Source organism: Anoplophora glabripennis, unplaced genomic scaffold, assembly GCF_000390285.2.
Source record: "Anoplophora glabripennis isolate ALB-LARVAE unplaced genomic scaffold, Agla_2.0 scaffold9, whole genome shotgun sequence".
NCBI classification, from domain to species: domain Eukaryota; kingdom Metazoa; phylum Arthropoda; class Insecta; order Coleoptera; family Cerambycidae; genus Anoplophora; species Anoplophora glabripennis.
The window spans coordinates 265,228-290,029 of NW_019416258.1; the positions used below are offsets into that span (position 1 = coordinate 265,228).

The 24,802-nt window shown below is 31.3% G+C and overlaps 3 protein-coding genes across 3 annotated transcripts in view; 2 read left to right on the top strand and 1 right to left on the bottom strand.

Moving 5' to 3' along the window:
* Positions 1–1,897, top strand: part of LOC108909061 (serine protease 7-like) — a 26,019-nt gene extending 24,122 nt beyond the window's left edge. Inside the window, exon 6 of the mRNA XM_018713293.1 lies at positions 1,030–1,897. Within this exon, the coding sequence (XP_018568809.1) occupies positions 1,030–1,349 (320 nt within the window). The 3' untranslated portion in view covers positions 1,350–1,897. The remainder of the gene's footprint in view (positions 1–1,029) is intronic.
* A 4,717-nt stretch (positions 1,898–6,614) lies between these two features.
* Positions 6,615–24,192, top strand: LOC108908812 (serine protease easter-like). The gene is made up of 5 exons (XM_018712956.2): positions 6,615–6,728; positions 13,942–14,337; positions 15,161–15,254; positions 15,613–15,809; positions 23,482–24,192. The coding sequence occupies exons 1-5, from the start codon at positions 6,632–6,634 to the stop codon at positions 23,799–23,801; spliced, it is 1,104 nt and encodes a 367-aa protein (XP_018568472.1). The 5' UTR covers positions 6,615–6,631; the 3' UTR covers positions 23,802–24,192.
* Positions 18,133–19,329, bottom strand: LOC111693140 (spermine oxidase-like). Its single transcript, XM_023457298.1, has 2 exons — positions 19,130–19,329; positions 18,133–18,448 (listed from the first exon to the last, which is right to left on the bottom strand). The coding sequence occupies exons 1-2, from the start codon at positions 19,267–19,269 to the stop codon at positions 18,211–18,213; spliced, it is 378 nt and encodes a 125-aa protein (XP_023313066.1). The 5' UTR covers positions 19,270–19,329; the 3' UTR covers positions 18,133–18,210.
* Positions 24,193–24,802: the final 610 nt, after the last annotated feature.

Here is a 24,802-nt window from a genome sequence, read left to right on the forward strand (position 1 = left end):
AAAGGACCCCGCACATTTTATATGGAAAACGGTCTTCCGGTGAAATTTGCTAAAAATTTGGGAAATTGTTCGTTTTGTACCCCTGATCAAAAGTGTCAATGGGGTCGAAGCTCAAAATGCCCATCTTTAGGCTCTACGGCAATTTTTAGTGGCCAAAAACGGCAAAAATTCAAATTTTTTTTAAATATTATGTTTAATGCTTGTACAGTCCCTTAAGTTTTCATTAAATTGTATGCGTGTGAGTATTTTATGTAGGAATATGTCCATGTCTAATTATATGTGTGTATATGTATTTGTGTGAGAGGGTTTTTGAATGCACAATTATACAAGATTTAATACACACCGTCTCAATATTATTTTGTGGTTTTAATAACCTTCAATGAACTCGGAACTCTCATGCATTTTTTCAAAGAGTTCCCAAGAGTTGCCAAAGATTTTCCAAGAGTTCGCAGTTCATAACTGAAGCGGATTTCTAGAGAAAGAATGTAAATAAAGCGAAAGAGAAGACACGCTGAATGAATTTTTGCCGTTTTTGGCCACTTAAAATTGCCGTAGACCCTAAAGATGGGCATTTTGAGCTTCGACCCCATTGACACTTTTGATCAGGAGTACAAAACGAACAATTTCCCAAATTTTTAGGAAATTTCACCGGAAGACCGTTTTCCATATAAAATGTGTGCGGGGTCCTTTGTTAGTCCGAACATTAGCTTCTAAAAATATGAACAATGTGATTCTGGGTGTCTACGTTTTACTTTGCTGTTTTGTATTTGCTCCCACTCGAATGTGGACTAAACTGGAATAATATTTTAATTTTTATAGCTCGACGAAACTCATCTTGTCCGCGAGATTCGTAGGTCAATAAGAGACAGGAACCCTTAATAGTAGGGCCGTAGATTGAGACGGGCAGTGCTAGTATGGTAACATTGTCACTGTGCATCTAAACCTCGCAAGAAAGCAAGATAAATTTGGTCAATTTGGTTACTAGTACTATTACGATAATTGTAAATTTAACTAATTTTCATTTTGCAGGTCGAAACGCTGACGTCCTCCAAAAAGTCGACTTACCCATAATGAACCTGACGAGTTGCTCTGAGGTTTACAAATCCGAAAAGAAAGTGAAATTGTCTTACAAACAGATCTGCGCCGGAGGGAAGAACAAGAAGGACTCCTGCCCTGGCGACAGTGGCGGCCCCATGCAAGTGGCTGCGGCAGTAAACGGCGAGCCGAGATACGTCCAGCAGGGAATCGTGTCCTTCGGACACAGGTTTTGCGGAACGGAAGGATATCCAGGAGTTTACACCCGAGTAGCGTACTACATGGACTGGATTCTGGATAACATGAAACCTTAATTATTGGTTGCTATTAAGAAAATATACGGCGACGTTTCGACAAACTGATTTTTCTCATTAAAACAAATATGTAAATAAAAATAAGAGAGATTCCTAAGAACTTTACAATATTTTAAAGAATGGAAGTGAAATGCAGTTTTTAATTAATTACACAACTTCAAACTTAATACAGTGCAGTCTCTTTGCACTTGCTTTCTACGTATAAAATTTGAGACAAAACTAATTGTTGTATCGTATTAGAAGAGGTCTGAGGCGTTTCAACTGTCAAAAAAAGTAATTTAACCTCGTAAAGAATCTTCTTCTATACAGAGTGTAAGAAGTTTGACTGCCATTACTTATAAAGTATTCATAAATGAACAAGAAAGTTGTGTATTATATTAGCAGTTTTCAAAATACAGTAAGTATTAATATTGGAGACTTTCATCACAACGTGACAACAGCGCTTGACCTGCTGATACACACCACGTGTACAGGTGGCAGACTTGTCCTACGGAAAAAATGTAAACAGCTATTATTGTGGAACATTTTGTAAATTTCAAGACAATTGTTTTCCAGTTTTTAGATAAATAAAATAAAATGTATCGATTTTCTAGTACGAAGATAGTGTTGTGTTTAAATTTTAGCTCGAATTTTAGTAATTATGAATCTTTTAAATCAGGAACTTAACTTTTAATCAAATTACGTATTTGAAAAATATGTAATTAAAGAAACCCAAAGATTCACGTCCTCCAAATAATCATACGTATTAAAAATTATTTAGGTATTTACCAAAAAGCAAAATTCAGTAATTTTTAAACGCACAAGTACAAAACAAACTACAACATGCTCAAAATGTCCACCACCATTGTCGATGTACGCACGACACCTTCGAATCCAATTTTCGCGCACTCGCTGGAAAACACCTCAAGAAGAGGAAATAGTGGTAAACAAAAAACACTCCGACACGGTCGAATCCAGATAACAACTGAATTGCGTATTGGTGGTTGCTAGACATTTTAGTACCTCGTGTTAATAAACCGCCGCGCTGTTGTCACATTGCTCGATATGAATTTTATCGAATTTTAAATTTATTACAACGCTAATTATTTTTTAGAATTAAGCATAAAGAAGTTCAAAAAAGTGATAAATAAACATTGTATTTTATGGTATTCTATACATGCAGTTATGTCAATATTCCTTAATTAATCGAACTTTTGTACATTCATTCAAATCGTTCAGCGCAATATGAAGATATAACAGAAAATATTATTTTTTTGGAGGCACCCTGTATCTTGAATACTACGCCCTAGGGGAAAAAAGTTTATACAGTTTCTGTATTTAAAGTGAAATCGCCCTGTATTATCAGATTTCAGAGCAATATTTAAATATTTTCTCCTACAAAATTAGTTTTTGGAAATATAATTATATGTTTTTTATGAAATTTAGATTCAAACGATATGTCAGTGTTAAAAAAAAGAAATAAAGGCTTTTGTTGGAAAGCAGCCTATCTAAATTTATGCCAAAAGTTTCTTTGGACTTATTTGACCTTAGAAACCCTTTAACCATCATAATTTCAATTATACTTTATACGTTTCTGGTCAAATGTTTAACAGAACAGCACTGTACTGTATCAAGTTTCAATGATAAATTGACAGAAAACTGGAATTTACATCTGAATTTTGAAGGATGCAAAGCTTTAAAAACCATTGTTTTTTTAACAAAAATCAGCTTTACAAGTTTTTCGTAACGTTGCTGTTGCACCCCATTACAGCGATTCTCAAGATATTAAACACTTTTGTCAAGATATTTACAGTTTTAAGCATTCTTCTTTACATTTTATTGTATTGTATCTACAAAAAATTAATAATTTTAGAAAAAAAAAATTTTTAAACAGGATATATTCTAAGTTTGTGTTGTAACTTCAAGGAGTTGTTCCTTGGATCATTTAGAGACAACAAGCTTTAATGTATTCAGGGTATAAAGCCTTTAGTTCTCGCGATGCGGTATGTCGGAAATAAAAAATATATAGGTGTTTATAAACTTAGAGAGGATCTTTGAAGAACAAATATTTCGTAAAAAATGCGAAAACTCGATAGATAGGAATATATTTTACAAATATACCTAACATTTTTTATACCTACCGACTTACCACAATAATATGAAGAAACATTTTTATTACCGCTGACTTCATCAATAGCTCGGCTGGCTCTGTTTATGAGTATATATAAAGGTGTTCAGTCTTTTCACAAAAAGAAAACCCACTTACAAGTAAAAGTCCAGAAAAATAAATTACCACTTAGGTAATCATTGGTTTATTGTTTTGATCTTAAACAACAAAAGACCACAATGGAAACTAAAAGAGAACTGATTTACTTCTTTTTATCTAGGGGACGGTTCCAGAGCCTCTCAATAAGTTTTAGCAATTTTGATTATTATTAATTTTAAGCACCGTTTTTCAATTTCAACGGTTTAAAAAATTGAAAATGCTTATTATTAAAATCCTCTCAAGTAAACACATTGTATTTATCACATTTTTTTTTGTCAACATTCCGTATGTCGAAAATCAGTGATTTAAGACCCTCTGTTCATTAAAGTCTTAAAAGCCAGTCCAAGGTCTTAGAAAACTGCCTGTCTATATTATTGACTCTCCCACAGTATTATTATTTTTTATTTTGATCTTAATAACAAAAAGTTGGTATGAATGTAATTTATTGAACTGTTCGTTCAATAACAGAAAAGGGAGGAATAAAGCATTTTTATTTTACCTAGTACAGACTCTTTCCATACCTGTAGATATTGTATCTCGTCAACTAGTTGACCATGATTAGAGTTTGAAGCTTTAAATTACTGAAAATAAAATCAGGCATCTTTTGAAATTTTTAATTTGTTAAATTACATTACAAGTCAAAATTTAAGCAAACCTTCATGTTATATCCTGTATAGGTGTTCTAAAAATGTGTCAACTATGGTCTAATCTAAATGTGATATTGAATTTACTAAATATTTATTATCAAAATGTATACAATTATGCCTTTTTATCATCATTATTGAATTACATAAAACTATTGCCACATTCATAGTAGCAATATACCAAAAATAATAAATCACCCTTCACAAATTTTACATCCGTAAAGTTTTATTCATAGACGAAAATAATAAATAAAATATATTGTTTACCTATATGTACTTAGTTTAAAGTAGCTATTGAATATTATTAAGCGTATCTGTATATGTTTCGTTATCTTAATATAGACGTAATAATTAAAATATTATTCTAGTCAAATAGGTGACATGTTCTCTAGAGAAATACAAAATATTAATAAATAATTATTTGTGATATAATTATATGTGTTTTTATTACATTAAAACTGACTATGTCATATGTTTTCTAACAAAATATCGACCCGTAACCAACTAATAATTAATAGTTTACTTACCAAAGTATACATTAAATATTAAATAATGAAGTACCGTATAATTCTCTAATTAAAATGTAATTACTATTATTTCTGGTTTTATCTCTTTTTTAGAATAGATGGTTAGGTATGATTTGTTCCAGACATACTAAATTGTTCCAACTGGAAATAAAATAAATTCGTAATGGATGTGATTTTTTCTTATATAGACAAGAAATCTCATATTGAAGAAGTAGATAAAAGGCATATGTATTTTATTATTAGCTCGTATTTTTACTTTAATTTAAAATTTATTGATTATTATTTATTTATTTATTCTATTTGATCTTAAAATTTTCCAATTCATTTAACACGTAAACCTACGTTTTGTTTTAAATTTTCTGTATATCGGTTGCATTCCACATTATTTTATTGTATGTTAATTGTATTATTGTATGATAATTATAGGAGAATCTTTAATCTTTGAAGGTGCCCATAGTCAGGATCTAGCGATTTGAACGGTTTCACTGCTAAAACATCTTAAAGTTAATTTGTATCGATTTTTACATTTTTCTCATAAATAACTAGACAGCAAAAACGTAAATGACAATTTTATAGGAAATTAAATTAGCTATAAAAAAGGTTCTTTGTATCTAAGCTGCAAAGTTATTAGTTCACGAGATAAATAGAATCAAATGTGTGAATACTTAAAATATTCTTGTACCTATTTATCAAATTTATCATATATTGATATTTGATTGTAAATTGATAAATAATTGTTTCTTGTACATTATATTATTTTATAATGATAGAATAGCTGATGAAATAATTTTTAACATATAACGCTGCAAAGTAGAATGTAAAAACAGAAAAAAAGATAGTAATACAAACATTTATACTGTTTATCTAGTCATTTATGAGAAAGAGCTGAAATTTGGTGAGAATTTATTTTCCAATGTTTAGAACAATATTTCGTCAATGGAGTGAAAAAAAAAATGTACGAAGTACCCTAATGCAGGTTATCCTAATGCAAATGCATATACGTAGATCAAGGTTAACTTTATAAAACTTGTTCTCTATGTGTTTTGTGGTTCCGTCAAAAAAATTTTTTAATAAAATATCTTATGGAGATACATTTGTGATGAGTATTATACAATAAACAGTAAAGCACATTTTAAATATTTGAGAATTATACATAATAATTACATGACAAAATGTTTTCAATGTTGTGTTTTGCTCAAAGTTAAACAATTCGTAGTCGTAACTGTCGTTAGCAGTATAGCACAATTTCATACCATCAGCATAGAGTAAGAAGTAAACATCAAGATCAAGTGATATCATTTATAAATAAACAGTGGTCCCAGTATTAAACCTTGAGGCACATTAGATGAATCCAGAAGTTCATCAGGCTTAAAACCGTGATATTAAACATCTGTTGGATAAGTAGGTGGTTGAAAGGAAAATTTACACAGTTTTTGAAGGAGAACATCATCAGATATCTCAAACGCTTTGGAAAATTGTGTAATAATAATAATAAATTTATAATTTTGATCTGATTTTTGATTCAAAATAGATATTACACAACGGACAAGTTGAGTAAGTTTTCTCAACATAACTATAGAGCTGATCTATCTAAAATTCGAAGAAATACTTGCTATAATTATCTGTCAAGCATTTATACAAAGCTATAGCTGTACTACTCACTCTTTCTCCATTTTAATAATAATAATTTATACTATATCCAATATCTGACAAACTAGGAAATAAAATTACACATAAACAATCATCTCATCCATTTCGAGGAATTAATAATGTACGATTCTGCGTCATGTTGAATTCCTATGGTCGAAACTCCACATTTCCTTTGCTTAATCTGGCTGATCAGTCTGCGTAGAAGTGTGGCGCGATATGCTCGATAGCATGGCTCAAAATAGCAAGAGCATACGCTGTTTAGTGACAGGTTTGGTTCTGTGTGTGTTTATTTCGAATTTTGTTGTTAAGGCACGTAAGTATCAAAAGTCAAAAAAAGCTGTGTTGCTGCATTTTTTTAATTGGAATAAGTCAATTTATAATGATTGATGATAGAGGATGTTCACATAAAATGCATATAGTACAATTAACCAACAAATGTAACTTGTACACATAAATATTTGTTATATTGTATTTAATTTCATTATCATTACCTAAACTGAAGAAACAAATGTAGTATTTAATGTAGGACACAGATAACTTGTTTTTATTGAATTTGCTTCTGCCTACTACTTGCTACCAAAATAGATTTGCATATATTAAATATTAAATCGTTTATGAATATAAAAAAATTTCATGCGTTAGTGAATAAACAAGAATTTTCTATAATACAATTTCTCTTTTTGTAGGAATAGAGAAAATATTTAAAATTATCATTTTCAAATATCATCAATATACAGTGTGTCCCGTTTTTCAGGTTAACACCTCTGGAAATGTGAGAAAGTAAGCCAATTTTTTTACAAATAGTACCCTGATGAGAGGTTATATTCTATATACCTACTAATCATTTTATTGATGTGACAAAAGTCTGGCCTACTACGATTTTTAAAAGGGTCGTTTTTCCAGAAAGTAGTATTAGGCATTTTTTTTAATATAATATTACCAGGCTATTCAACACCCATCAAAATACCCATACACCAAATTTGAACGACAAATGTCTTTGGAGTGCTTTTTATGTGGTGCCAAACTCCGAAAAATCAGACAACTAAAAATTATAATAAGCAGGTCAAAGATTGTCATAAAAGTGAAAACAAGAACCAATCGGACAAAGAAAAAAATACACGCACTATAAATTTAACTTTTAATTATATTAATTAATTATTATTTATTAATTGTAAAAATAATAACTTACAAAAAATGTAATGAATTATAAATACTAAGTTGTTAATCAAAATAATTGCAAAACATTAATCTAAATTAAGTTTTATTTTTTTTTCCACCAAACCTCCTTCCAGTCGAACACATTTTTCCAATCCTCTTCTTAAATTTAAAAATAATTTACATAGCTGTTGTGGAGTAATCCCTGCACAAGCTTGTCGTATGCAATTCATTAGGTCATCCAAATTCCTTGATCTATTTTTATAAACTTCTTGTTTTATAAAACCTCAAAAGTAAAAGTCCATAGTTCGAGAAAACTAAAATTTACTTTAGATTGTTTTGCAATTTTTTGTTTAACAACTTAATATTTAATCCATTACTTAGGTACATTTTTTGTACGTTAATTATTATTTTTATTGTAGCCGCAATCAATAGTGTCTGTATGTTTCCTTTGTCCGATTGGTACTTGTTTTCACTTTCATGGCAATCTTTGACCTGCTTATTATAATTTTTAGTTGTCTGATTTTTCGAAGTTTGGCACCACATAAAAAAACACTCAATAGACATTTGTCGTTCAAATTTGGCATATGGGTATTTTGATGCGTGTTGAATAGCCTGGTAATATTATTTTTGATAAAAAAATGCCTAATACTACTTTCTGGAAAAACGACCCCTTTAAAAAATCGTAGTAGGCCAAGCTTTTTTTACATCAACAAAATGATTAGTTGAATATAACCTCCTTTCAGGGTACTATTTGTAAAAAAAATTGGCTTGAGTAAAGTCCACAGATTTCTCACATTTTCAGAGGTGTTAACCTGAAAAACGGAACACACTGTAAGTAATGTATGTACCAGGTGTATCTTTTAACCTGAAACTTTCAAGTATCTCGAAAAATAAGCACTGTACGAAAAAAAATACCAATAATCAAAATTTCATCATTTCGCGGGATAAATACATTAGTGCTACAACTAGTCCCTCTCCCTTTTAGGTTTAAAGGAGGGTAATTTTGAAATCTTAAATAGGAACTCCCATTTTTTATTGCAGATTCGAATTCTACAGCTAAAAGTACATAGGATTTGTTTGCAACACTTTTTTTGATTCATTATAGAACAAATGCATATTATTCTGCAATACATTTGCAATGAAAATACCACGTTTTCACTGTAAATAATCAAAATTACTCTGAAAACCAATTTTATTTCCCAATTGTTCAATTACTAACAAATGACTTGTTAAGAAACTGCTATTATCGTAACCCAGAAGAGGTCCGTTTGACCTTGGCAGGTCAGGCTAAAGGCCATTTCAAGGTCAAACCGGTTATTATATGTTTTTGGGTAGCTGAGTACGAATCCGATGTCCGTTTGACCTTGTCAAATCAGATTCAAGGTCATTTTAAGGTCAAATCGATAAAAATTCACTATATCGGGTTAACCGTAGTTATTGTATACTATTTTTCATGTTTGAATGTTAGAGTAAAATTTGTTTATAGTCTGTTTAGAAATGAAAGAGAGTAATAAAAGCTTATTATGTATGCAAATCGTAAATAAATGTAGTACTTGTGCTTATATTCAATATTTTTATATTATGTATTATCGGTATACTTTTAAAAAAATTTTGTGTGACCGGATTGTACTTAATTGTAGCAGGTAGCTAAAATTTAATCCCCGACAATCCGTCTTTGTCTATGCCGCTTCAATTTCTCGGTCCATTTCTCTCATAAGTAAACAATATAAAAACAGCATTTCAAAACATGAGGCTACTTTAAGCATCATAACCGGGTTAAGAGGGTTTTTAGTAATTCAAATAAAATTATATATTATTATCAAAATATTTATTTAAATTTAACGAATAGACATTTATTCCACACAAAAATATATGTATTTTGAAAATTCAAATTATAGTGAGTAAATGTAGTATTGTATAAATGTACAATAAAGAAAATAAGAAAGTAGGTATATTAAAATTCATCCTCTGAATATTCTGATGAATTATCTTCGTCTCCTAGATTGATAACGATAGGTTCCACAGTAACGTCAATTAAATTATCGAGTTCCCACATTTTCTCCTCTTCTTTTTGTACATGATGTATACATCTTTGCCAGTTATCTGCAGTTACTCGTTCCAAGGAATTTTTTAACAAAATTTTCACGTCACTTAATTTAAACGTCGTATTATTTCGCGCTACATCTCCTTTTACCTGCGCCCAGACTAATTCGATTGGGTTAAGTTCACAGTGATAAGGTGGTAACCGTAGTACCGTTATTTGGCGATTTCTTGCCATTTCATCGATAACATATTTTTTCTGATCTTTATTAAGATTGACAAGTGTCAAAAGTTCCTTTTTCGCCATATTTGTTTCAAAAGAAATGTTTTTTCCGGATAACCATTGAATTATATCTGCTTTCCTCCAAGCAGTTGTAAGCGTCCGCTCGGTCTGCCGTGAATGGCAGTGGTGAATTGTCATTATCCATTACAAGTACACACCCCGGAGGAATAAGATCTGTGTAAAATACTCTTCGAAAACGTCTGCGTTCATGTCTTCTTGATAGTCACCTGTATTTTTAGACTCAAATAAAAGTAAACCGCCATCTACAAAACCACTGGCACTACCTATATGTGTCACTATTAATCTTCGCCCTTTACCTGAAGGTGCCTTGAACCCTATTGAAAGTCCATCCAAAAATGCTTGTCGAAAACTTTTTACATTTTTATCTTGCCATACTTTTGTTACAGTATATCCCTCGTTGATCCAAGTTTCGTCTAGATAATAAATATTCCTCCCTTCGTCACGGAATTTTCTAATTGATCTTAAGTAGGATCTTCGCCAACAAATAATTTCATCTTTATCGATAAGAACTGACTTCCTGTTCTGCTTTTCCCAGCAAAAATTCAACTCTCGTAAGACGGCCCATAATTTGCTTCTACTGATTTTTGGCAAATCGTTGTCCTCTGAAAGTTCGCGTGAAATTTTGTTTAGTGTTGGTATTTCTTTTTTAAAATAAAATGAGTGTACTTTTCTGCGAATGACATTTTTGAAGAAATCATTTATAACGACTTTTGACCTCCCTGTAGAAGATTTTGGGGGATTTACAGTATCTTGTTCATTTTTTGTTTCCTTTAAAAGTCTGTATATAGTCGATTTTCCAATCCCTGTCATTTTGGAACACTTTTCCACGATGTCGTCAACACTGTTGGTAGGATTTTGGTGTTTCAATGCATTAAATACATTTAAATAATAATCTTCTCATTCTGAGACAGCGCACATCTTTTCACGCGTTTAGAAGGTACGTAATCTGATAAGCTCGACATTTTACCCAAACAATATTATATCCACTGGCACAATAGTCACTAAACGCATGTCGAATTTTACTCTACTGCACTAGCACTGGATTGATCTGTCATAATACACTGGCTCCTGCCGTTTGATGTATCCAGTAAAATAGACTAATGTACACCCATTACCTGTTAGCATTAGTATTACCCGACAATTACCTGAAACGAAATATTACCACGCCCATGGCCGGTTCTTATCTCGGGGTTTTATTACTCTCTTTCATTTCCAAACAGACTATAGTGATAAAAGCCCTAACGTCCCCGTACAAGGGGATATATTTTTTCATTCAGAAAAATCGTACAGATTTTAAATGTATAAAAAATATAGGGTGTTTTGTTTCAAAAGATTATATGTAACTTACATCACATGTGCGACAGTCAACTGTTTTTTTTTAAATTAATTTTCTAAAGGATTATAGGTACTAGTTTTAGAAATGTATTGTTTTTTTTTACTTATTTTTGAAACTTGTACACCTACCTATCTAGTATATCGAAACACACTGTATGTAAAGCAATACATCTGCCACTATCGAGAATTTTTTGAAGCACTAATTGATTTTAGCTTTAAATAAATATTCTGGAATTTTTCCGTACCTGAAGGACAAAAAGGTGTAAAAATATCCATCTCAACTTAAAAAAGAGGACATAAATACCATTCAACTGTCTCTGCGTTTTGTATTGGTGTGGTGAAATCTATATTTAGACTTATAGATATCCTCATCCTGCAAATGATAATAAGTTGAAAACGTATAAGTATTTGTCAGTTCTTTTCATCAACACTGATGTTCTTAGAATCGGAGGAACTTTCATAAATCATGTAACTGGTATTGATAGACATTTGTAAATTTATTACCTTCATGGAAACTTATTGTTAAATGCTTTGAATAAAAGTCATCATTTACATTTTACATTTTATATTTTTATTGATTCGTGTTTACACACGCCAGAAAAGAAACATCTCCTTTTTTTACTCACAGCCTCACAAGATTTTTACTTTTCGGAGAAACAATTAATTCGTATAATAATTACAAATTTATTTATGTTAATATGTTGTTCACATGGTAATATATAATGAAAACAAAATCTTCACCAAAATTAAGTCTCATCGTAACGTAAAATGAATAGCTATCAATTGTGGTAATTATGGGTCAAGTTAATATATCAGTAAACAGAATTTATCAACCTATTTCTAGAAATACACATACATATCAGTCGAGAACAATAGACATGTATCTATTTTATCAGTTTTATAATTTTAAAAAGCAGCATAAATAATAGAATCTTAAGGATTGCTTACAAATTTGGTAACCTCAATGACTAACCTTTAGAGGAAATCCCAACAAAAAGGAACCTCCTTCAATAATTACATGTAATTATTTCCCACTGAAATTGTTGCTGGAATGGGAACATACTTCAAACTTATCATTTATGTATGATAGTTTCGTAGCAAAACAATTAGCAAAGTAATATCATAAACATAAATCTAAGATTGAAGTGTGTAGGTGTCAAGGTTTTATTTGTTTATTTTCTTTCCACCTCTAATAGATATGGTCCATATCTATTGAACTGGACTAGATGTTTAATGCAGATAGATAACTTGAAATAATATAAAATTATTTAACTAAAGCAAAAGTTCCCTGAATTCATATACAAATCTGTCAATCATTTCAGACACTGGGAGGTACTTTCGCTAAGAATTCCATAAGTGTAATTTAGAAAAATTATATTTTATCCGATCAGTTTTCGAGTTTTTTATTTAAATTAAGGTTTTTTACTTACTTGAATAAATTTAGAATATGTTGAAAGATTTTTAAAAATACATTTTTAAGTGTAGTATACTTATAAACAATTTAAAAACTTACTAGTTTCCAACAATTTAGGACCACAATTACAAAATATTTTGTATAGAAATGTTCCACAAAATCTGAAGCGATCAAACGACACTTTTGCAATGGATGCAGACGGAATTCCTAGTTTTGTTGTCATAGATCTTGCGCAAACTTTTGTGGAGCTATTGTATATTTAATCATATCTTAAGCAATCTGCATTCGCGTCTTGTGAAAAAAAAACATTTCTTCTACACCGAAAAATGGAAATCACAATGACGTATCTAATTATAGAGGTATTTTTTAATTGTGCATGAGGTAGCATATTTTGTCACGTCAACATGGACTCGTGCAGAGAAAGACAACAGCGGCTAATTTAATATTTTTCGCAGTATATTTCTCAGATTTTCGGGAGTAGAGAAACAGAGCGTTACTTATTGAGACTTCCGAAAGGAATTGGCAATAATATTGACAGACAATTTATTGTCATATATAAAAATTTCGTTTCGAGGTCTTTTTCTCGTATATCGGGCATTCCACAAGGTTTCAATTTAGGTGCCATATTATGTTTAATTTTTATTAACGACCTTCCTGAAGTGATTACTTTGAACATTTGTTAGTTGCTGACAATTTTAAACTTTATTCTCAAACCAGTTCAGGAAGAATATCTTCATGGTACGAGATAAATCGTCCAAAACAAAATTAATTTTACCATCCATTACTACTACTCTGGTAATAATGTTAGTAGTTTTATGTTATATTGCAACTTCAAGGACTTTTATAATTTCTGTTTTGTGTTCTTGTTAGGTCTAAAATCAAATATGATTCAATTATATGGTATCCGACTTACCTCGTTCGTTGTTAAAACTAGAATCGGTTCAAAGGCAATTTAAAAGAAATCAGTTTTATATCATGGATCTTATCCTCCTAGAGTTGTTATTATCAAAATGATCTACTAGTTCGATTTAATTTTGAGTCATTGGAAACCAGATATAATACCATGAATCCAGATTTATCTAACCTTCTGAATGTCTCTTTTTTCTTTATTTATTTGAGAAAATAGTTTTACCTAACCAAAGATTCTCCATTGAAAAACGCAGAGAAATAAAAAAATACATCATGTATGGTATAAAATATAAATAGACAAAAGTAAATAAAATCAAACTCTGACTAACATATTAGTAGAAAACCACCTTTATTATTTTTTTCCAGAATGGGTCGTTGACGATGAAGGATGCTTTACTCCAGACGGAGCTTCAGGCGACTGCATAGGGATAAAACAATGCAAACCCATCATAGATTTCCTTGCCAGAGCACCCAAACCTTTATCAGAGCCAGTTAAGAAGAAACTCAATTCGTACACTTGTAGCTACGAGGCGAACACAGTTAAAGTATGTTGCCCGGATACGCCCATCAAAATTGATGATAAAATTCCACCAGAAAGTCTACAAAATACGGAACCTCAACCTCCGGATGTTTCCAACCACAGGAATTACAATTTGTTGCCAAAGGATTGCGGATATATACCTTCAGATCAGAAAATTATAAACGGACAAAATGCTTCTTTGAATGAGTTCCCCTGGATGGCTCTTCTGTCATACAACACAAGTAAAGAGTAAAAGTGTCCCAAAAAATAGTGATCTTAAGTAACTATGAACTCCTAAGACAAAAATAATTCAATTTAAGTCAACTTAGTCCAAAAATGCTTCATTTAATGGGTACAGAATGCTAAACTCTGACTTAAAATTGTTTTTTTTTATAATGTCCGGCGTTTTATATTCAAGAAATCTCACGTTTAGTAAAACAAGGATAGAACATGAAAATCCATCTAAATTATAAAATGCATGGGCATCCATGCAAACATTATGATTAGTTTATATGTTAACAGTTTCATAAAAGTATTCTGTATTTTTTATTTTATAGTATAGTCTTTACGGGCAAACTCGGCACAAACACAGCCGCACTGAGCGACCTGGCAATAAATTTGTTGTCAATAAATGGCCTAGCAGAGCAATGTACTGTAATTGTAACTTTTAAACAAAGTATTTTTGGATTAAGAAAAGTTGACTTGAATTGTTTTTATCTTAGGCATCTATGGTTACGTATGACTCACTGTTTTCTGGTACACCCTGTAGATATTTGTAAATATAAAAAAATATATCGCTAGTTTAAAATTACTGCTACTAGTTAGCATTTTATCTATTAATGTTTTAATGGGTTATTTAAAAAAAATGTACCTATCCTTAAATAATAATTTCTCAGAAATAGACGAGCACCTTAAATTGTAACTCTAATAAAGAGGGACCTTGAATAAAAAAAATATAATTTTGGAAGATATTTGAATTCGAATTTGAATTTTGAAGGATTGAATTAATGATAAACTCTAATAAACAGCGATCAACGATTTAATGTTACATTTTTTCTGTTACAGAAAATGGTCCTCAGTTTAGATGTGGAGGAACAATCATAAACAAGAAATGGATCTTGACTGCGGCACACTGCGTGTCTAATTTGAAGGAACCACTGTAAGTTATTAAAAATTTGTTTTTTAAATTGTCTTTAAATTAATATTTCTTTCTTGTTGGGCCTCGATAGCATTAAATAGGTAAAAATATGAATCCTTTTTGATGAGAAATAGAACATAGAGAAAGCGAAACTAAATTTTTTGACAGCAAGATAATATAGGCATCAATAAAATTTCATAATGGAGATACTGTAGATCTGGCCCACCAAGTGACAATTGTATATTCTCTCACATTTATTAGGTAGTTGACCTTGACCCAATGCCCCTAATATTTTCTTAATCGCATCTTCTCCATTTGTGTAATATCTAAATGTACGAACGCATACTAAAATTAAACATTCTCTTGTTTGTTCGCTCAGACTGGGCGTTCGTGTAGGAGAACACAACATCCTTACCAAAACGGACTGCGAAACCTTAGAAGATGGTAGCACCAGGTGTGCAGATCCAGTGCAGGACTTGGCCATCGAGAAGGTCATCCCCCATCCAAACTTTAATATATCAGTCATAAGTAATGACATTGCGCTGCTGAAAGTCAGCACAATGAATTTAAGTGTTGGTAAGTTTTACTTCAGATTAATGGGTTTGGAACAAATCAGTTTTAGTTGAATAAAGCTACAAGTGTAGATATCTTAATTAAATTGTGTATGGGGGAGTTTTTACGATAGCTGAATATGAATACTTGTTGCATATCGCTAAAATGCACCGATCCAGAGAAAAATTAATTATAGAGACTTGATTTTTTTTCATTTTGCTTGTTAGAAAGTGCACATTGCGATGGTCTATGTGCTATTTTCGAAAAAAATTCTGGGCGATTCAGGAAATGCGCCAAACAATCAAACTTTTTAAGAAAAAAATGCTTGGGATTCATCAGAACATGGAGATGCGGTATCGACTCGCATCCATTTTGCGTAGATTTTTTCCTTAAAGGACAGATATTTACCTACAAAATGAAAAAAAAACGTCTTGATACGATGAAAAATGACTATGCGCATTAGAAATATGGCAAAATTTCGATGAAAAACTTTCCCTTATCCCATTGGTGTCGACTTTTAAATGCAGTTAAGTTGGTCTAAATCGTAAAAAAATATTTAATTCCGTTCCGCTAAATGACTAAAAAAGGTGACTGTAACTGATGGCTACATTAAAAAATTAAAATCCATTTTTCTCTGATATGGTGCATTTTAACAGCATGCAATAAGAATATAAAACGTTTAAAAAAATATTTGCTTTTTGATATTTCTACCGAAAGCAAATGTTAAAAGAACAACCTGCCTATACCAAACCTATTTTTCACTTGTTTTCACTTTAAATTTGGAAAATGCAGGAATGTATTCCCTATCAAAAATTAAGTGTAGTTTGCTCTATAAAATTTTGTTATGAAAGTCTTTGTTTTGAAGATACAGGGCGTTGAAGCTTTAAAAAAAATAAACACTTTTTGACATATCTCGGCTATCCACGAGTAGATTGGATTTTAACTTGGTACACATTATGTGTATTGGGGGTTCTCATAATTAACAGAATATTAGTCCTATCGCATTAGCCAATGGCGTGCAAAGGGGGGATGCGTGGCCCCTTTTTCAAAAAAAAGTACGCCATTGAGTTTTTCGAAGAATGTAAAGTAAATTTAAATACTACCATACAAAAGCAATCTAAAAGGTCCCTTGATTTTTTTTCGATAATACGCAGCGTTCATGAGATTCTTGGACTATTAAGATTTCAATACATGAAAAAAAAAATTACGACATTGAGTTTTTCGAAGAATGTAAAGTAAATTTAAGTTTAATTTAATTTAGTTAGTTTAATTAGTTTAGTTAGTTTAATTTTGCATAAACTCAATATGAGGAAAATTATTATACTGACTGGAGACTTTAATGTAAAGTTTAATTTGAATGACAAGGAGTCTAACCTCCTTATAAATTTGTGTCTCTCATTCGGCTTAAGTAAAACGATCACTGCATGTACCAGGGGTAAATCCTGTCTTGACAATATTTTTACAAATCTTGACTGCAATGCCTTTTCTACTCATGTTTATGACGCTAATATTTCTGACCACTCAAGTATTCTAATTATGATTAATTCCCTTTTAACAAGTGCAAGTGACAATCTAACTACCAGGGTTAACTACAGGCCTATAACGAATATTGGGTTGTTTCAACTCTATAGAAANTAGACAAAGGTTCCTTAAACTCACTGGAATGATCAAGGAGTTGCTGACAAACGTCCACAGGCTTTTCTTTCTGTTGTTCGGTCATCAAACGGGGAATAAATTTTGCTGCAGCTCCATGCATGTTCAATTTTTCAGTCAAATTTTCATGACATGACCAAATGAGATACTAACCTGTTTTGCAATTTCTCTGACAGTCTGTCGACGATGTACACACCAGACCTTTGACTTTCTGAATATGGGAGTCATCAGTTGAAGTCGAAGACTTTCCTTGGCATCTTTAACTGAGGTCAGGTATTTTTTATTAAAACTTTTGGTGACCAATTCCAAAATAAAAATATAATCAGAATCTATTACACCGAAATTGAGGGAAACTTTGGTTGGCACCACGACAAAAAGATCTTTGTTGTTGTTCTATCTTGATGTATGTGACCATGCTATTTGTCAATTAGCTGATATGTCAACAAAGGGATTAAGACAATTGCAATTTAGTAGGTATCAAAAACTTAGGATTAGAAATGGGAGAGTTAGAGGAATTAAAAATTATATGTATTTGTTTTTATAAAGAAAATGAAAAGAAAAATAAATCGTTTAATAACGTTTTCTTTCTTTTAGTTAATATTGATTGTTATGTATAAAAATAGAAATTGAATAAAATGTCATGTACAAAATAAGGTCGTAAATGATAGTGTATTCGAAAAGAAAATAAACAGTATCAAGATTAAAGAAGAAGTTGTTTAATTGCTGTTAATTGTAAAAATATGTACATACATCAATGAAAAGAGCAATATGCCTAATGTTGGGCGTAATAATGTATCAATCTGTCGGCTTCCCTGTATCCAGATTCGATGGCACCATGGACAGTGGAGAAGTGATGTGGATGAGTTGCTTCTCCAGCAAATTGTATGGCTGGATCTCCATTTTTACGTAACAAGGGTGCTGCTAATTTATTCTGTAATCCTTGTTCGGTGTTTTTGGCAGAATCGTAGGAGTATGTTCCACGAAAATGGGGATTGCTGTACCACATCGATCTGAAAGGAGGAGTTTTATGAACAACGGAAAAAATGTGTGCATACTTAACATTCCAGAACTGCTTTAAGCCACTATATGATTCTAAACCTGCTTTATTAAAATTTAAAGAATATACCTAATTTTTTTTAACAATTACCTTTTCGAAATTTTCATTAAACAAGTTAATTATTCAAAAATTTTGAAAATTAGAAAAAAATTTGAATTCTGCAGTTTAGCTACTGTTAAAAAATGGTATTCATAAAATTAAAAGGCTGTTAACAGAAAATTACACATTTTCCATATTTGTATTTTTGCTTTAACATAAAAATTTTTCTAAAATTGTTATCTGATGAAGTCCTATAAGCTCTTTAACATCAACATCTAGGTATGCAAGAAACAACATCTAGGTATGCAAAGACTAATTACTAATAACATTATAGGACCTGCGAATCTAGTATTGAATTACACTGCAATATCAGATCTAGTAAACACCCAAGCTTACTATATTGGTGTCAAAAAGCACAAGATTTCATTAGATGAGAATAGACTTGATTTGAATTAACTTAATTATATATTATATTATTTATAAATAAAAAAAAATTATAGTAATAGTTATGTGAAAATATTTTATTGAATACAATGGCAAATTATTTTTGTTTCTTTTGTTCCTTTATTAAATATTTATATAAAAACTAACTTACTTAATTATATCGTCTGGGTCGGTTATATTGTTATGTGTTTTACCCAGGAATTTTCTAAACATGTACATGCAACCAGCCGAAAGAACTTCATTGGATTCTTGTTCTATTTCAGGAACCATTTCCCCAGCGAAAAAGCCCATAAGTACTTTAGGGTTGTTATCAGCGGGTATAAAATATGTGTTTTCTGTTAACCAGGATCTTCCGTTCTAAAATTCAAACAATGCTGAAAAGGACATTTTTCAATACTAAATTAATTCAGATTTGAAAGCGTATAAGATTTATTTTCTTTCTTCTTATTGTTAGTTGTTAAAGTTTGAAACATACATAGTTGCCGTATGTAGTTTTTTAAATAACAAAAATATACCTCAGCAAAGTCAGTTATACAGGATGTCCGTTAAAAAATGGGACAAATTCTACCACTAGATTCTACGACGAAAATTAATGGGGAAGTCATGATGGCTTTTATTTCCTCCTAACGCAGAGGGCGGTCAGGCTTCTTGGGGAAGGTGGATAAGGGGATCAATCTGTTGTAAACTACTGATCTTTATTTTTGTACTCTCCTACACGTAATAGTATCACTACACAAATTCGAATTTGTCGACGATTTCGTTGTAGCTTCTAGAGAGCGCCACACGCTACCATTAGAACGCATTTAAATTGCCAAAACTTTTTTGTATCACCGTATGTCTTTTCACCCAACTATTCTGCTTAAAAAAAGCATACCTTGCTAATATCTGTAAAAATATGACTTCAAAGGAAACAGTGCAATTACAATTTTAAATTTAACAATTTTACTGCAAACAGAATTGACACAGTAAAAACATACTTTGTAAAGACAATTTAATCAATCTAACACAATCGAAACAATGCAACCAATCTAAACGACCTAAAAATCTAAAAAATAACTAATTCACAGGTCAACAAGGGTCAAGAAGCAGACACACTAATGTACATTCTTGAAGGATTTTGGTGCGCTGAATTCGAATCTGACAGCAGAATTGCTCTATCACGTCAGGTTTTTGAGATATCCTAACCTAAAAGTGCAAAAATACTGTTTTTCGTCATAGTTGAGGTTATGTAGTAATGCCACCTATTCTTTTTCAAAAGAATACATATAATTTAAAAGTACAAGGCTCCCTCTTTCGAATGCCGTTAAGTTTGCTCAAATATCTTTTTTTTTTCGTTGAGATATCACATGTTGAAATTTCTAAGTTTATCAGTTTTTTAATATGTGAAAATCTACTAAGGATTCCTTAGACGTCAAACAGTTGATTGCAGTTCAAAAACTTCATATTCAGAAACCTTCAATACATGCGAACTCAAACTTACAAACTCTAAATCCACAAACCCACAAACCCCAAACCCACAATCCCTAAACCCACAAACCCCAATCCCACAAAAACCCGAACCTACAAACTCCAAACTTACAAACCCCAAGCCCACCACCTCCAAACCCACAAACCGTATGGGTATGAAGTTTCTAAATTGCAATCGACTGCTTGATGTCTAAGGGATCCTTAGTAGTTTTTCGCATATTAAGAAACTGAGAAACTTAAAAATTTCAACATGTGATTTCTCAACGAAAAAAAATATATATTTGAGCAAACTCAACGGCATTCGAAGGAGGGAACATTGTACTTTTAGATTCAATGTATTAGTTTTTTGAAAAAGAATAGATGGCATTACTACATAACCTCAAATATGGATATTAGGATATCTCAAAAACCTGACGTGATAGAGCAATTCTGCGGCCAGATTCGGATTCAGCGCACCTAAATCCTTCGGAAATATACAGGGTGGTCCGTAAGTAATGGTCCATAGACACATACTAGATTTTTTACTTCAAAATATTACGATTGGAGCCAATATGCCTTAATAAAATGTTGATAACAAAAAAGATACAGGGTGTCAAAGTTGGAAATTAAAAATTGAATTTTCGTAATAATTATAATATTTTTGAGTGTATGAACGTGAAAATTTAGGGGTAGATGTTTCTGTATACGAGAAATCATAATTTGTTATCTATTTCGATGTATCTTCTAGAGGGCGCCACATACGCCGTGTTTATGACGTAAATACGAGCATAATTTTTTTATCCACAACGTTAACGCTTCTTTTTTTTAAAAATCTTAAACCTACATTATTTTCGTGAAAAAATGGTATACTTGTCATTAGCTCTAGAAATTGTCCGTTTTCAAGAAAAACGCATTTCAACAATCTGCTGCATGTTTCATTACAGGAAATTTTATCGTAGTGTGCGACAATGCCAAGACAGTTTTGACAATTAGAAAAAATCATTGTGACAGTTAGCAATTATTTCAAATTGTATTTATTAATTTTTGGTAAAAATCAATTAAGTATTTAAAAGAAAATAACGAATTATGCCGAGACATAATAATTTCTCGAATTTGGAAATGAGAGATATGACGGTTGTTTATTGTCAACAAAATTTCAATGGACGTGCTGCGCAACGTGAATATTGCCGAAGATTTCCAAACAGATTGCAACCTGGTAAACGACTGTTTCAAAATCTATTCAGAAACTTAGGCGAAAGTGGTTCATTTCGTCCTAAACGTGATAATTTAGGTCGACCAAAAATGATTACGCCTGACCAGGAAGACGAAATACTAATTCGCATTGCAGATGATCCACAAACTAGTTCAAGACGATTAGCTGCAGCCACGGGAATTAATAAAACATCAATTTTAAAGACATTACATGAAGAAAAATATCATCCATATCATTTTACACCAGTTCAAAATTTATTACCTGTCGATCTTCCTTCAAGATATCAATTTGCAAGTGATATTCGGAACAAGCAGAATACTGACTATACATTTGTCAACAGAATATTGTTTACAGATGAAGCGACATTTACTCGCCGAGGTATTTTCAATTTAAGAAATAAGCATTGTTGGGAAGTTCAAAATCCTCATGTAACTCGAGAACGGCACTTTCAACATGAATTTAAGATTAATGTTTGGTGTGGGATCATTGGAAACCATTTTCTAGGTCCATATGAGTTGCCAGGAAATTTAAATGGTACAAGTTATTTAAATTTTTTAGAAAATAGCTTTGTTGATCTATTGGATGCGTTACCACTGAATTTGAGGCAAAATATGTGGTTCATGCAAGATGGCGCTCCGCCACATTTTACTCATCAAGTAAGAACATATCTAAACCAACACTTTCCTGAACGTTGGATTGGCCGTGGTAGTATATTTCCTTGGCCGCCACGTAGTCCAGACTTCAACCCTTTAGATTTTGGTGTATGGGGCACAATGAAGGAAATTGTTTATAAAAACACTATAAATACTCGCGTCCAACTTTGGCAAGAAATTAGTAATGCCTCAACTTTTTTTGATCCAATGGTATTATTTAATATTAGACGATCTTTCATAAATCGTATGGACAAGTGCATCGAGGTGAATGGTGGACATATTGAAAATTTACTTTGAAACATTTCCTATTTTTCCTTAGGTACATATTCAGTTTTTTACTTGTTAAACGCTTGATAAAATCATAGTTTTGTTTAATTAAATTTCTCCTTTAACTGGTTTTGTAAATAAAATTTATCAACTTGATAATTTGTATTTTAATGTGTACAAAGGGATAATGTTTAATTGTCAAAATTAATGTTTTCATTAGCGCACACTACGATAAAATTTCCTGTAATGAAACATGCAGCAGATTGTTGAAATGCGTTTTTCTTGAAAACGGACAATTTCTAGAGCTAATGACAAGTATACCATTTTTTCACGAAAATAATGTAGGTTTAAGATTTTTTAAAAAAAGAAGCGTTAACGTTGTGGATAAAAAAATTATGCTCGTATTTACGTCATAAACACGGCGTATGTGGCGCCCTCTAGAAGATACATCGAAATAGATAACAAATTATGATTTCTCGTATACAGAAACATCTACCCCTAAATTTTCACGTTCATACACTCAAAAATATTATAATTATTACGAAAATTCAATTTTTAATTTCCAACTTTGACACCCTGTATCTTTTTTGTTATCAACATTTTATTAAGGCATGTTGGCTCCAATCGTAATATTTTGAAGTAAAAAATCTAGTATGTCTCTATGGTCCATTACTTACGGACCACCCTGTATATTCAAGTTTTTGCTTCCAAAAAAAAGTTAAATTTTTTTGCTCTGTGTAATGAGTCACTAATGTGTAACAGAACCTTTTGATTGTTATTGTACCTCTCTGTTAAATTGTAAATAAACTGAAACAAGTGTCCAGTTATAAGCAATAGCTGTACGTTTAACCTTTTAAGATACTTCATAGTGTTATTATCCTGAACCTGTTCTGCTATATCCACTAAAACAGTTATCTGCCACAGGTCGGACCAGTTCCATTCTGCAGAAGGTAACCATAGACGTAATAGTCCGAGATCAATGCCAAACCGCCTATAAGAAAAGCACTAACGTACAATTAACTCATAAGCAGCTCTGTGCGGGCGGAAAGAAGAGGCAAGATTCCTGCTCCGGAGACAGTGGCGGCCCCTTGCATGTGGCAAGTTACCTAAGCGAAGAAACTAGATACGTGCAGCAGGGAATCGTGTCTTTCGGACCGAGAGAGTGTGGTCTGGAAAATTTTCCTGGGGTGTACACTAAAATAGCGTACTACATGGACTGGATTCTCGACAATATTACGCCTTGAGCGCCTAGAAGACTGGTTTAGATTTTAGCCTACAATGCTACAGTTGGACTGAGATATATGAACTTTAATTTTTAATCAACTTTATGACAAATAAAAGAGAAAGTGTAATTAATTAAGTGACAAGTTTACTTTTCAAGAGATTTTAAAACTGATATTTGAATTAGTTTTGAAGCTTATAAATATTTTTTATAAGATGCAATTTACAAGTAGTTTCAAAATTAACTGTTTTTTTGTAACTTGCCGTTTCTGAATTCCTACATTGTGATACTGTTTTGGATTGCGTTAGAATAATTATTGTATATGGGGCATTCTACGCCAAATCGACCACTTTTAACCCTGACCCCTTTCGAATTGGCTGAAACTTTTTCATTGTTTTCTACCCCATTAACAACCTCCCTGAGAATATTTTTCAAATTTTTTCACCACACTCAAAAAAAGCTATGAATTTTTGAAAAAAAAAACAATTTTTTTAAAAACCATAACTTTTTCAAAAATTGAGTTATCGGGACGTTTTTTTTCAAAATTTTTTATTTTAAATGAATTTTTTGAAAAAAAAATAGATCAAAATTATCTACTTCCTATCTTCAGTTTTTTTTTCAATTTCCGAAAAAACCGAAAATTTCTCGATGATTACCATTTTTGTTTTTTTTTTTTTTCTTTTAAAAAACTGAAATTTTTTTATAAATCCTCAAAATTTTTCAGTGGTTTTTTCGTTTTCTATTTTTTTATTGATTGAAATTTTTTTTTTAATTTAGCTTATTTCGCATACCATTTTGAAAATTTTTGAAAATGTATATTCAATCCCAAAATCGAAAAAGAATATATGAAAGAAATAATTGAAAGTGGTAAACATGAAAAAATTTCGATTTTTTTTTTAAAAGTTAAAAAAAATAGAAGATCGTTTTGAATATTTTTTTTGTATTTTTTTGCGAAAACTATATCCAAAAACAATGAGAATGAAAAAAAAAGCTTTTTTGAGTTGGGTGAAAAAATTTGAAAAA

What these genes read in the sequence shown, in the direction of transcription:
- LOC108908812 (XM_018712956.2), top strand. Translation starts at nt 6,632, where the DNA reads ATGCTCGATAGCATGGCTCAAAATAGCAAGAGCATACGCTGTTTAGTG. An exon ending in GAATTTTGTTGTTAAGGCAC is followed by an intron (nt 6,729 to 13,941) that starts GTAAGTATCAAA and finishes ATTTTTTTCCAG; the next exon opens with AATGGGTCGTTGACGATGAA. An exon ending in TCTTCTGTCATACAACACAA is followed by an intron (nt 14,338 to 15,160) that starts GTAAAGAGTAAA and finishes TTTCTGTTACAG; the next exon opens with AAAATGGTCCTCAGTTTAGA.
- LOC111693140 (XM_023457298.1), bottom strand. Translation starts at nt 19,269, where the DNA reads ATGGGCTTTTTCGCTGGGGAAATGGTTCCTGAAATAGAACAAGAATCC. An exon ending in GACCCAGACGATATAATTAA is followed by an intron (nt 18,449 to 19,129) that starts GTAAGTTAGTTT and finishes TCCTCCTTTCAG; the next exon opens with ATCGATGTGGTACAGCAATC.